The 14433-nt window shown below is 40.6% G+C and overlaps 1 protein-coding gene across 1 annotated transcript in view; it reads right to left on the bottom strand.

The window, feature by feature from the left end:
• Positions 1-1461: 1461 nt before the first annotated feature.
• Positions 1462-14433, bottom strand: part of b4galnt4b (beta-1,4-N-acetyl-galactosaminyl transferase 4b) — a 58397-nt gene continuing 45425 nt past the window's right edge. Inside the window, exons 9-20 of the mRNA XM_030766299.1 lie at positions 11210-11276; positions 8934-9077; positions 8653-8762; positions 7608-7708; positions 7335-7408; positions 4802-6125; positions 4265-4614; positions 3550-3703; positions 2903-2975; positions 2396-2549; positions 1951-2077; positions 1462-1576 (exon numbers count right to left, since the gene is read on the bottom strand). Coding sequence (XP_030622159.1) covers positions 1462-1576; positions 1951-2077; positions 2396-2549; positions 2903-2975; positions 3550-3703; positions 4265-4614; positions 4802-6125; positions 7335-7408; positions 7608-7708; positions 8653-8762; positions 8934-9077; positions 11210-11276 — 2793 coding nt within the window. The remainder of the gene's footprint in view (positions 1577-1950; positions 2078-2395; positions 2550-2902; positions 2976-3549; positions 3704-4264; positions 4615-4801; positions 6126-7334; positions 7409-7607; positions 7709-8652; positions 8763-8933; positions 9078-11209; positions 11277-14433) is intronic.

The following is a 14433-nucleotide window of genomic DNA, read 5'->3' as shown; positions in this document are numbered from 1 at the left end:
GAGGAGAAAAGTAGATCTTTAGCCAATTAAACATCCAGAAACAAACTGATGGATCACGCTGGTCACTGAGACAGTAGCCGGTATGTTTTCGTCATGTGGGGTTGTGATATGGCCATGTATGCCTCTAATCCATTACGCAGCGGTCGGCACTACGGCACGCTCCCCAGCCAGTAATAGAAATTCACGAACTTTGCAGGAGGTTGAAAGGCTCAGAACCACCAATCAGCTGTTCGTATTCTCACAACCAATCAGACACGCGAATCGCACATGACTACAACTGAGAAGTTACGTTAGAGGGAGCCAACTTTGGTATGTACAATTTGTTTAAACAACAAACAAACAAAACGTCAACAGCAGCAGAAACAACAAAATTATAATAATAATAATAACAATAACAATAATAATAACAATAATAATAGAAACGTGCGCACCTGTGCAGAGATTCCCCAAAATTTTATCTTATTTTCATTAAATAATTACATTCTAAAAGTGATAAGAATTTGTTGTGATTGTGCCTGAAAGGGAAGTATGCATCCCTTTATGACAATATGCATTTGAATCCAGATTTGTTAGCAATATTCCATAACAGACATCAGACAATCAGAGCAGCTTCTTCACTTTTCTTTCATTCTTTCTTTATTTGTTTTAAATACGAAAATAAAGGAAAAGGGAGAAGAAAGTGACCTAAACAATCTTAGAATTCTCTACCAACAATTTCACAGAAATTATCACTAGAGTATACATGACTGTCTGAATAGTGCATTGTTTCCAGTTTTCAATAGACAATCTTATAATAAACAGTTAACAGGTTTTAAATTCACCTTAAAGACAAAAAAAGATTTCATGTGCTTTCATAATCTCATTTGAGAACACTGTTCTGCATGGTTTGGAACAACCCACAAATATTTTGCGTAAACAGTGTTATGACATGTACGCGGGACAGCCTGTCTTGTTGTTCTATGTCCACATAAATGTATTGACAGGCAGTGTGGTGGAAAAAAGAACTTAATTTTTTTGTCATATTGTCATATTTTACTGACTTTTACTGCAGAGACAGCATGGCAGGAGAACACAAAGCTCTCTCATCAGACCAAAATAGAAACCTATTTTCTTCCACCACAAAACAATGGATATACTCACAGCAATGTCTGAACATCAGTGTCATTGGGTTAAATCATTTCTAAATATTTAAGGAGATAAAGAGCATGATGTTATCACCGTGTCATCATTCAGGATTCAGACTTGACCAATCACGTAGATGAGATCACAGCAGTCCAGTATCATTACACCTGCAGGCGTCCATGCATGGAGACATGTCCTGATTAAATCCCATTTAGTAGACAGACAGAGCCCCCTGTTTCCCCCGTGAGTAGATGTTCCAGAAAATTCTAAGGCAGACAAAGGGGGAGTTAGGTTGAAATCTGTTAGTATTCATTATAAGAACAGAAATTATTCCTCTGGTTATCCCTTGGAAGTCCTCTTCATAGGAGAGTTCCACATGCCACGTTTGGAATGGTAGTAGTGATAGAAATTCCGCAGTCGGAGTCTCTCCACCTCTAGACCACTCTGAAGAACCCTGCGCACAGAGACGAATCAGTGACCATGATGAAGTTAACATCACATGGTTTGATCAGTTACATTACCTGTTCTGTTTATACCTCATGAATGTTTGTTTGCACGATAAATCTTACTTCTCGGGCATTGTGTACAATAATGTATAGTAATGGCATATACTACCATATGGTATATACATATGTAATTTAATGTTATAGAATATCAGTGTAAGAGAAGTGTCATTTTTTCTGGCATGGTATAAAATGGTATACAGTACTTTAATGTGTAGTAACATAGTCTTGGTGGTTTGTGAGTGAGTCTTTCTCAGACATTTTCTGAAAGAATGCAGTAATGTTATAAAGCGTAATACAGTCTTATGGTGTGAGAGTGTCGTACCTATCCAGCAGCTCCCAGTCCTCTCCACCCCATCGCTCTTTAAACTCCTCTGTATTCATCCCTCCAATCTTATCAAAGTCCGATTTATAGATACCAAACAGGCCAAAGCCATTCACCTCCCAGTACCCTGCAAACACACATCAGACAATATGTAACACATTATTCCAATGACATTATACTCATGTACTAACTCTGGACTGTCATTTCAATATAGTGCTACTGTTCATCATTTCATAATATTACAGACATGGTCAGGACAATAGATACAGTGAAACTATATAAACACAACAGGCGTTAGTACTGTAGTTATTACAAAGGTACAGGTCCTCCAACTTAAAAGCTTCATGCGCTTAGCCACTCGGCACAAGTGTGCTCTGACGGTATATGTGTATGTGTATGTGCATATGTTTAAATATGTCCTTATGCATGTGTAAATGTGTGTTACCGTCAGGCTCCAGAGGTGAACAGCCACAGTTCAGTCGCATGACAATGGGGGCAAAGGCAAGTTTGCCCTCCACACAGTGCTTCCTGATGCTCTCCAGTATAGTAACAGGGAAGTGGATGTGCAGGTCACACAGAAACACAATACTGTGGCTGTCCTGAGAGTCACACACACACACGCACACACACACACACACACACAAACACACATATGATATAACAATAATATATATATGTGCGCGCACACACACACACACACACACACACACACACACATATGATATAACAATAATATATATACGCGCGCACACACACACACACACACACACACACACACACACACGTTATATACGAATAATATATATACGCGCGCGCACACACACACGCGCACACACACACACACACACGAACATGCATACAACAAACCAGCACAACACTCAACTCATCATCATAATCATCTCAACAAGTGAACAATACCATTAAGCACAAATGGCCATTTTTATGCTCTCACCTTTATGGAGTCGACTCCCATCTGCAGGCCAGACGACCTCTCAAAATTTCCCTCTCGCCTCAGATACTCATATCTACACAAACATACACCCAAACATAGACTATTATTTACAGAATATCTTCATTAGACTTACTTATTAGACTTACATATTAAACCTGTACAAGCGTAAGTTATGACTTTATCCTCCAAAGTGAATGTGCTTTTTACAGGATGGACTTATAATGTAACTTTATTCTATATAACACCATTAGCAACAGGAACCATATAAAGCCACTTGGTGCCACCAAATGTCCAGCCATGTCACACTTGTTTCCTGTTTTATTTTCACATACTTCACGTCCAAGATTATAGGCTTGAACCACAAATTTTTTAGCTTTGCTCAATACCAGGCAGTGATGCCTGGAATCACTTCACTTCACTTCACTTTGATTCTGAGATGAGCATCAAAGTCACTAACTGACTAATGTTATCTGTCATTATGCAGCAGACAAGACTGATGTATAGGGTTGTTGTGCAAAGTCACGTTTTTACAATATTTAAAAACTTTGAAAGTTGAATATTCTCAGCCAGTTTATTGTGCTCTCAGGTCTAAGCTCAGCTCCTTCATAACTGTATTCTGAAAAGGCTTAGAAACATTAGTTCATCACCTGGGCACAGTGCTTTGACGCAGGGCCAACTCTACATCCATGTCTTCACTCTGAAAGTCGACGATGATGATGTTGAAGTTCTTATCATTGGTCTGATGGTGGAGCAGCTCCATGTCAGAAATGAACTGTTGGACCCACCGTGCCTGGTTCTTCACTGCAAACACAGACAGACAGACAGACAGACAGACAGACAGACACACACACACACACACACACAGATAGATAGATAGATAGATAGATAGATAGATAGATAGATAGATAGATAGATAGATAAATAGAGAGAGAGAGAGAGAGAGAGAGAGAGAAAGAGAGAGGGAGAGTGAGAGACAGAGAGAGAGAAAGAGAAAGAGGAAAGAGAAAGAGAAAGAGAAAGAGAAAGAGAAAGACAGATAGACATGGAATGTTTCTTAGTGTTAAACAAACCAGGTTCTCAGGACAGTGCACACTGTGTGCTATGAAAGGCTATCCTTTATAGAGCATTCACTCCTGAGACTGATAAGCCAAGCATTGTGAAATTTGACAATTCCTTTGAGAAGTGACCTGTTAATTAACAGTGACAGAAAAACACATTTAAAGAGATTTAAACATTAAAAAAATGATAAGCAGAAAGCAATACTGCAATGATAGTTATTCACACGTAATTGCATTACCAGAGTACACAGCACATAATACTGGATTAACTTTCATTTTCAAGACGCACAAAAATTCAACTCACCTGGCACTACAATGTTTACCATAACATCATGTCTCCACTGTAACATGGCAGGCTGGCAGAGAAGGGGCTTGGCATAACTAGTCGCCCATTGTGTGGTGGAATGGGGCGTGGCACTGGTACCATTGGGCAGAGAGTTTCTGGATGGACCAGAGTGGCTGGAGAGGGTGGTGCCCTCTCTGCTCTCAATGCCGTCTTCATGCCCGCTGTGGTGGAGCAAGAGGTAGATGTACTCAGAAATGCGCACTACTTTCTCTCTTCCCTCCAGCAACTCCATCTCCACCAAATAACGGTTCCCCCTGGCAGAGTCTCTACGCTTCTCTACGTTAATGATACGAAGGAGACTGTAGATTCTGAGAGAGAAAGCAGAAACAGGGAGGGAGAGAGAGAGAGAGAGAGAGAGAGAGAGAGGTTGCTTAATGAGATGTGTAATGATGTCCACCTGTCAATCAGCAGCCAGAGGCACAAGCACTGAGTTTCCTTCAACAAACAAACAGACTCACAGACAGAAAGACACACACACACACACACACACTTTACCCGCCATTGCGTTCATTCAGTTTCTCCATATACTGAGAGAGTAGGTCCACCACTTCCCCCTCCGGCATCTGTAGGTTTCCTGACACGTTACACTTCAGATCATTCCAGTCTGAGCGCAGAAGCTCAAAGTCCATGGGGTTGACACTGAACGTTCTCTGCCAGTTTATCGCCTCCTCGGTCATGCCAGGTTGGGACTCAGCTCCTTCATAACTGTATTCTGAAAGGCCCCCCTCATTACGGTCAGGAGCCTGCCTCTGCTGGGAGTCTGGTGCGTTTGAAACCTCCTGTGTCTCTGTCATTTCTGAGGGTGTGCTTTGCTGAGATGGACCCAGCCCGGGGAGCAGTGACTTTTCGTGGCTTGACTGAGGCAAACTGTCGGAGTCTGGAGTTGGTGTGGTGCTATTTGATTTGTAAAGAGACGAATGAAAAATTTCTTGTGTTTCCGTGGGTGCTGAGGGATGACTGTTTTTCAGAGGCACTGGTTGTTTGGGGGGTTTATGGTCTATGAACAGTGTGTGGTGCCAAAAGTCCCTTTGAAAGCGTCTTAAATTGGATTGCAGGTTAATGAGTGTGTTACTCTTGTGGTTTGGTGAGAGGAAGACTCCTGGAAAGACTTCCACAGTGGGTCTGGGAGCATCTTGCGCTCTGTGGTCCAGTAAATGGGGTCTAGTGATATAGCTTTGGCTTTTGTCATTTTCTCTATTCTGACTGGACAAGACTGTAGCCTGGGGGCTATATTCTGCAGAATTACTCAGAATACGATTGGCTAAAGTGTAGAGGGAGTTTTTTGAGGGAAAACTGAAAGGGGTCCTGCTTAGTTTAGGGAGGCTGAGAGCTCCAGATGCCTTTCTCCTGCTCAGCTGCTCGGGGCTCAGGTTCTGAAACAATGCCAAAGTCTGCCGCCTGGGGAGAGCAGATATCTGTGGGTCATTAATCTCTGGATTCTTCTCCTGGATATTCCTAGAAATGTCCTGAGTCTCCAGAGTGTCTCTATCTAGGCCCTCCTTTCCTCTTTCTCTCCTTTCATCCTTCCACGTTTTCAGCTGAGATTTTCTATCTTGCTTCTCTCTTTTCTCTTTTTTTACATGTCTTTCTCTATCTCCATTTTGTCTTCTGCTTGCACGGAAGAGAGGTTCTTCTTGTTGCTCTAAGCTGTCAGTCTTCCTCTCCTTGTCTGCCTGGTAGGCTGTTGTAGGGGTGGGCCTAATCATGGACTGTGATGCCTGACTGGATTGTCTGGTATTAAAAGCTCTCCTGATTGGCTGGTTGTCAGATGTTAGTGTTTCATCCTCTGGATCAACACCTTCCTCCTCATCAAAGAATTCTGAAAAGGAGACATAAAAATATAAAGTTTTCACATGGCTTGAACAAGCAGGCATAAAGTCTCAGAAGGCCTCAAGAAGCGAGCATAAAGTCTCAAAGAGCTCAAATAAGCAGGCACAAGTTGTCAAATACTCTAAATAAACAGACACAAATGTAACTGGCATGATATAGCCATTTCCTATTGTCTCTTCACTGAGGTTCACCAATAGTTCAAAGAATGAAAATGAAAAAACGGAAAAGAAGTGCTGATTGCAATTGAATGTGTTTATCTGAATGTGAATACCTCTACTAATTTCCAGATAATGTCCTTTTGTGTATAGGTTTGAGTGTGCATTGGTGTTGTTTGATTGCATGATCACAGAGATGTCACAGATCATTCGTAGATGAATTACAGACATGTGTAACCATTTCCTCTCATTACTGCCTACATCTGAACAAATGCCATCTCACACAAGAGTTTCACAGCTGCAGCGAGCCATTTAAAATACATTTGCATATATAGTCATTTCTTATAACACTGCTGCTCTGAGTGTTGACCCTGGGGGCCATGTATGGAATTACGTGTCGCATGATATTGGTGACCATGTTAACCGAAATGGTCGTTTGACAAATCAAACACAGTACACCAGCACTGGCATAGGTTAACAAATGCAAATTCATTCATTTAGGACTGAATTATCATTGTTACGCTATCTACCTTTCTGCCCTTGCTGCCAGCCATTGCTGCTAACTAACGTGTTAACTTAATGGCACTGCACTGTTATGGATCATCATCTGTGACTGGCTGACCAGATGCCAGTATGGCTGTCTAACCCAGCAGCAGGTTTGAAATCATGTTTGAGGACTGTTTTAAACATGCATTCTACTGAAAAACAGCTTAAGCTTACCCGCAGTTTAGAACGGTCTTAATGATAAAATATAGACCATGGACCACTTGACATTGATTTTGGGGCCAAATATGGCCCATGGGACAGACTCTGAGTTATAGTGTCCTAATATCACTGTCACTGACACACACATACACACACACATACACACACACACACACACACACACACACACACACACACACACACACACACACACACATACATACACAGGTATACATCAGCCTGCCCATGCACACATTCTGACAGCATTAGCACATTTTAATTCAATTCAAGTCCTCAGATCACTGAGCACAGTGCAATTAACGAAGAAGAACACACACCATCAGGGCTGGGCAAGAAATTGGACTTGTCATCATCTTTCTCATCCATCTTCATATATTTATAGAAGCCAAACCTGTATGCATGTGCACACACAAAACGTAGATTTAAAAAAAAGTAGAAATAGAGTAGAGAATGACAGAGTTTGACATTAAATAGTCCTTTAAAATCACTCAGTGACATATTAATACGTACAAAGTGGAGGAATGCCGGGAAAAATGTCTGCGGTATGATCGACTATAAAGGTTTTCTCTCACTGTGAAAATAATTCTTACTTCTCCAGGTAGAGGGGTGACTCTCTGTAGAAACATTTATTCTCTTTCTCCATGTGAGTCAGTCTGGTGAAGTCGTTGGGATAAATGTAGGACAGGTACACCTGAACACACACAAAAAAAATATTCATCATATTCCACACCCAAAGCATCAAATATTAGTGTCAATCCAGACCTGTGGAAAACATCATCGTACATACTCATTCCACAAATGTAATGAAAGATACTGGCCAACAGAGGGAGCCATTTGATTAGATCCGCATGTCTAAGACAAGAAACGAGCTACATTTGTAACAACTTGTTCTATTTGTAGTTGACTGATTACACGGCACTTGTTGTTCTGTTCACAGCAGCAGATTGTTATTTGATTCTAAAGGAATTACTCCAGCAGTGCAGATACTGAACTAACTCTACAGATGACAGCCTTCGCACTATGATGACTTTTTTTTTCTCTAAAAGACAATATAAACATCTCATTTTCATCTATTCTTCTACATTTTAAACAGCTCAGTGTAAATTTCCATTAAACTGTATATATTTTACCAGCTTTCTCCATTATCATTGCCCTGCTGTGATGATTCTGTTTGACTTACTGAATGTCAAAGACTGTTTAATATGTGTGAGTTTTAAGCAAGTACTTTCAACATGTCTATCTTATCCAATTTAGTGAAAAGGGCAAAACATTGAATATGTTTATGTGTGTGTGTGTGTGTGTGTGTGTGTGTGTGTGTGTGTTTGTGTGTGTGTGTGTTTGTGTATGCATGCGTGCGCGCACTTTTTTTTTTTACTTAGATGAGCATTAAACTGAAAATATGCTATTCTGGTTCAAAGCCTAGGTCAAAATCATAGTCACCACTACTAAAAAATAAATAAAATATACTCTCCTGACTGGTAATACTAAACTGGAACAGTTTTTCAATAGAATGAGGGGTTAGGGTTAAGGTTAGATTATTATTCTGCACTTTTGAGATCATGGAAGTCAGCAGAGTGTGAATCTAGCATCCAAGGTGTGTGTGTGTGTGTGTGTGAGTGCACATGTGTTACTCACAAATTGCAGGCCCTGGTATCGTGCAATAGGGAAATCCTTCACTATGTAAGTTGGGGAGTAGAGACAGACTGGCAGGACACTCTCTAACCTGGATGATTCGATCAGAGGAGCTGAGAGAGAAAAAAAAGCCTCAGTATCATGACATTCAAACAAATGTTATATTATGCATATTAGAAACTCACACACATACACACACACACACACACACAGCGGGAGAGAGAGAGAGAGAGAGAGAGAGAGAGAGAGAGAGAGAGAATTCAACTATAAATAAAATAACTTACTGTTGTAGAGGGTGTCTCTGGGGTCTGGTTTCAACATGTCTGCCGCGTGTGTCTTGTGTGTGTGTCTCTGCTGAGGAAAGTGAGTATGACTGGCCAGTGTCTGTGGAATGTGGCTGACACTGTTCATCTTCAGACTGGACTCATCTGGGAGTGAGAAAATGAGAGAGGTGAGAGAGAGAGAGAGAGAGAGAGAGAGAGAGTTGCCACCTTTTTATTTTTACTTTTTTACGTCAACCGTGTATCAGACTTTGAATGAAATGACCTCAGATAAATAGGTTTAATGTGCGACTGCATGTACACAGTGTGACTGTAGAGATCAAACAGAAGTGTGCATGATGACAAATGTCTAATATGAATTTTCAGAGGCAGGACACCTCTAATCACATACACTGGAACTATCCTTAGATATGATTTCTGTGTGAAGTAAGAACATACATTTAAAAGGTCTTCATTTCTATTTCTCCACATTAAAATAGTGAGAATCACCGAACACTGTCTCCTAATTCTGCTCACTGCTTTACATAATCTCTCTGAGTTCAGCCTAAGAGCACTGGTGCATGCAGGTGTGTGTGTGCCTGTGTGTGTGTGTGTGTGTGTGTGTGTCTGTGTGTGTTAGTGTGAGTGTGTGTCCATTCATTAAAGCTTATCTCCTAACGTTATGAGAGCTCTCAGAAGTGTCTGCACTGCTGGCTACAGAGGGAAACACACTTTAATTAACCCAATCGATCAGCATAGAGAGAGAGAGAGAGAGAGAGAGAGAGAGAGGAAGAGAGGAAGAGAGGAAGAGAGGAAGAGAGACAGAGACAGAGTGTGTGTATGTTTGTGAAGTGTGTGTGTGTTAGAGAGACTGAGAAAGAGAGTGCCTGAGTGTGTTTGCCTAAGTAATATTTATAGGACATCAAAGGCAAAGCCTGATGGGAGAAGTATTTCATAATTAAGAAAGGAAGCCCATAGCTTTTCTCCAGGATGGACAGGAGGATAAAAGAGTAGTGGATAAGTAATGTCCCTAGTGAAAAGACCTGTGCTGTGAGAGAGAGGAGAAGCCTCTGCAAATGGTAAAATATCTGCTGCTCACTTAGGCTTTTGGTATTAAGAGTTGTAATTTCTACATAAGAGGACAGTTGAATATGAGAACATACACACACACAAGCTCAGACACACACACACACACACACACACACACAATGTGTCCCTCTCTCCCCAAGCTTGTTAACTGCAGAAGGATTCAAAATGAAAAAAAAAATGAAGCTGTGTTCATGTAAAATAACGACATAAACAAGGCAAGCGTGGTCTGTGGTGTCACTCACGTCTGAGATGAAAGACCGCAAATTAATAGCGTCTCTCTGGGTAACTAAAGCAGTTCTGTGAACATGTGTAATTACTGATAAGTGGAAAACGTGTATAAGTAATAAAGTCACATGCGGAGAAAGATTCACACGTTGCGCATTAAGGCACTATGGGAGGTCAGACAACACACGAATAGTCTGCTTACAAATTCACCGCTACATACGGATGATGATCTGGAAGTGAAACTTTATCAGAAATCATTATCTGAATCAGACACATCCCAGGGTAGTAAACTGACTCTACGTCTGCTATGTGAGCTTCAGGAATTCGATACGACACTTAATGCTTAACCGATCTGAGATCTGAAATACGCTTTACCCCATCATTACAAATTACTTATCAGCTGAGCTGTGACAGATTCACACAGACTCTTTAAGTCTGTAAGACAACCCAAGCTAAATCAGCCAATGACACCCGGTGATGTTTTAGGTGGCAGGGGCTCACTGGATTAGCAGTTTAGACAAGGAACTGATCAGTTGCTCTTTTGAATCCTAACCATTAGCTGACAGGGCTAACGAGAGTGGGATATAGCAGAGAGTAAAGTGGAGCAAAGAAGAGTATAGAATGAGAGTTGAGTGGAGACCTGCAGGCACAGAGAAGAGCAAAGTGTTGTAAAGGAGAGGAGAGAAGAGGAGAGCAGAGGAGACCAGAGGAGACCAGAGGAGAGCAGAGGAGAGGAGAGGAGAGGAGAGAGTAGAATCAAGTAGAGTAGAGAAGAATACAGTAGAGAAGAAAGCACAGAGTAGAGGAGAGCGGAAAAGAGTAAGGATAAGTATTTGCCTGGGGTAGAGTAGATCTCAGTGGATTAGATTAGAGCAGAGTATTAGATTGAGAGATTAAAGTAGAGTGGAGTAGAGCAAAGAGTAGAGAGGAGGCTAAGGTGAGGATTGGACAGGAAAGTAGATTAGAGAGTGAGAGTTGAGTTTTACCTGTGTACAAAGAAATGTAGGCAGAGTCTATGATGTCAAACTTCTGACCAGGCAAGAAGGGTCTCCACTGAAAGAGAAGTGAAGAAGAGAAAGGGCAATAGACATGGAAATAGAAAAGGAAAAAAAAGAGGACATGACTGTCTACCATTCATCACTGTCTTACACTCTGCCACCGCTTCTCTGACAGCACTTAAAATAACTGTAAGACAGACAGGCGGCCATTACTGCGAGACACTTAACAATTATCTCATCACACACACACATACACACACACACACACACACACACACGAACACATACACACAAACGCACGCATGCTCTGCAATCAGTACAGATAGTCCTTAGCAAATGCAAGAACAAAAAAATTGTAATTACACTTCCCACACTACACACACACACAGAGACACACACACACACACACACACACACGCACGCAGCTGGTGTCCTTGAACTTCTTCAACGCTCTTAATGTACTTTAACTGCCACTGTATTTGAATGAGAACATAGACTGATGTGTACATGAACACAGGGAAATATTTAGACTTCACTAACTTTCATTTCAGCTGTAATGTGTTAACACTGAGTTCTAAATCTAAAGAATCCAAACATTATTTTATAACTGACACATCTATCTATCTATCTATCTATCTATCTATCTATCTATCTATCTATCTATCTATCTATCTATCTATCTATCTATCTATCTATCTATCTATCTATCTATCTATCTATCTATCTACTGTCATTTCTGATAAGCCAAAATGAATCGTACACCAAAAAAAATACACATGCGGACATATGTGAGTATGTGGATATATGTAAGAGATTTCAGTGGTTACTGAAAATCAGCCTGTCAGTATGAGTCAGTATTAGACACACACACACACACACACACACACACACACACACACACACACACACACACACACACACACACACAGAGAGTTGCCCAGTTCTCCAAGGTTACAGATCACTGCATGACAAGAGTCACTGATTACTAATCTACATCGTTTCATTAAAAAGCTGAGGCGTTTGTCTCAGGATGAAATGCTTTGTCTTGCATGTGTATATGTGTGTATATGTCTGGCAGATTTCACCTGCAACCTTCATCATTTCATCATTTTCTCCTCTGATGTGAATGGAAAGTGAAACAAAGGACATTCATTTAGTTGTCTTCACATCGGTAAGCGGTGCTGTCATTGCATACGCATTTGTAAAGAGTGTCTTTTAATGTCCCTGAACACAACTCCATACAAACGTAAAGAAGAAAGGATATTTCAAAAACGCATTCAAAACTGAAAACCATGTGAGACAAAGTTTCCTTTTGGATTTGTCTAATTGCTTCCCCTCCACATCAGCAGAGAGAGGGTAATCAGCCAAAGGGTTATCAGGAAAGTTTGTGTCGTTTTCATCGCAGATGCAAACATGTGATTGTATCTGCTAACATACCCACGTATGTACAGGGACAACTGCAATTTCTCACATAACGTACAGGACCCTAAGACAGAGTAAAGTAGATATTAATACCTACATATCCAATTACCTGCTCCGTTACGCTACTGAGATGAGGTAGAATAAACTTAACCTTAAGTTATTTTCTTAGGTTTTAATACGTGAACTGAGCAATACATCTTGTTTTTGAGATAGTTACTCACTGAATCATGTAAATGATTTCTTTGTCCCCAAACACAATAAATTTAATCTCAATCTCTCTCTCTCTCTCCCACCAAATATAGCATTAACATCTACATCATCTGTACTTGGTCTACTATTGCATCAATTTCTTGACCTGCAAAAATGAAATCACTTATTACAGCTGTAACTCTGTCGCACACTACATCAGCTTGTGCAGTGATTACGTCACCAGATAACCCTGCTCAAAACATTTACTCACATTTCTAAATAAACATAAAACCTTCCCTTCACTGCATCACTCAGCTTTTAAAAAAGATCCACTTTTTTAATGAAAACTTAATGTGCAAGCCTTTGAAATCAGTTTCAACACTTCACTGAGAATGTGCATGTGATTCTCTCTCTCTCTCTCTCCCTCTCTCTCTCTCGCTCCCTCTCCCTCTCCCTCTCCCTCTCCCTCTCTCTCTCTGTCCTTCAAACTCACTGAGACTCTCAGGTGAACGTCAAACATTTACATTCCCTACTCTGGCCCTAGCTTTGCTCAGCCACTCTTAATATCCAGCCCTGAGAACAACCACATGCCTGAAAACCACAGCTTTACTCAGAATGACAGACATGGCAGCTCCTGATTGAGGCAAGCATGCAGTAACGAGCTGGAGAGAGAAATTATTTGACTGTAAGGAAAGATATTCAACCAGTCACCATAACTTATTTAATCTGCTTTGCCTTGAAGCAGACGATCGTCTTATTCCGTGTGTGAATTAAGCTCTTAGAGAGGGTCTGAGGTCTGTTTTGTTCTGTGATCAAAAATTGATCAAACGAAGCTGTTTCGCCACACAGTGCTTATGGCATCTAGAGGTCATGTGTTGATTATAAATGCCCTCTCTAAGGGTCCAGGCTGCTGGAGTCCAAACTCATTCAGTCAAAAGTTTCAAAAATCAATTGAACTTTCACTTTGACAACCATTCTTACTTAAAAAAAATAACAACCTTTCAAAAAAAAGCAATCTGAACATGGAGGCTAATGAGATTTAAATAAAAAAACTCTTCTGAGAATCTGAGAGAGAGAGAGAGAGAGAGAAAATGTGGAAGCCAACTTAAATGGACAGAAATGACTGCATAAAGGGACTACAGGGACCATACAGGCACAAACTGGAACCAAATATTATTTCTTCAGTTTTGCTGAAAACAATAACATGCTATTCAGGTATACTGGCAAAAACTGTTATGTTTTTAGTAGAAGCTTAACTAGAACTGTCAGAACACATACAAATTTTCTCTTCAAGATAAGTTCCTCTTCTCTATCTCCTTCATACTGATAAAAGTACTGAGTCAAACAGTTCCCAGTTCTTCCTCATTTGTCAGCTCTCTGAACATCACCACTCCCTCACTTCAAGTGACTGAGGACACTGCATTTGGAGGAAATTTAGTGGAATACATATCTATGTGTTGTGAGTGAGGTAAATATCATAAATATCTACAATCTAACCAGATGATGGTAGTTCATTCGCATAACTTTTTCTTTATGACTGAGAGCAGGAGTGTCTTTGACCCATTTTTTTCCTGGAACTGTTTTGACCAACCTCTCTTTAG

This window comes from Chanos chanos, chromosome 2 (genome assembly GCF_902362185.1).
Source record: "Chanos chanos chromosome 2, fChaCha1.1, whole genome shotgun sequence".
In the NCBI taxonomy this organism is placed as follows: Eukaryota; Metazoa; Chordata; class Actinopteri; order Gonorynchiformes; family Chanidae; genus Chanos; species Chanos chanos.
Note: the sequence above shows the minus strand (reverse complement) of the source record. Positions and strands in the feature narration are given on the sequence as shown.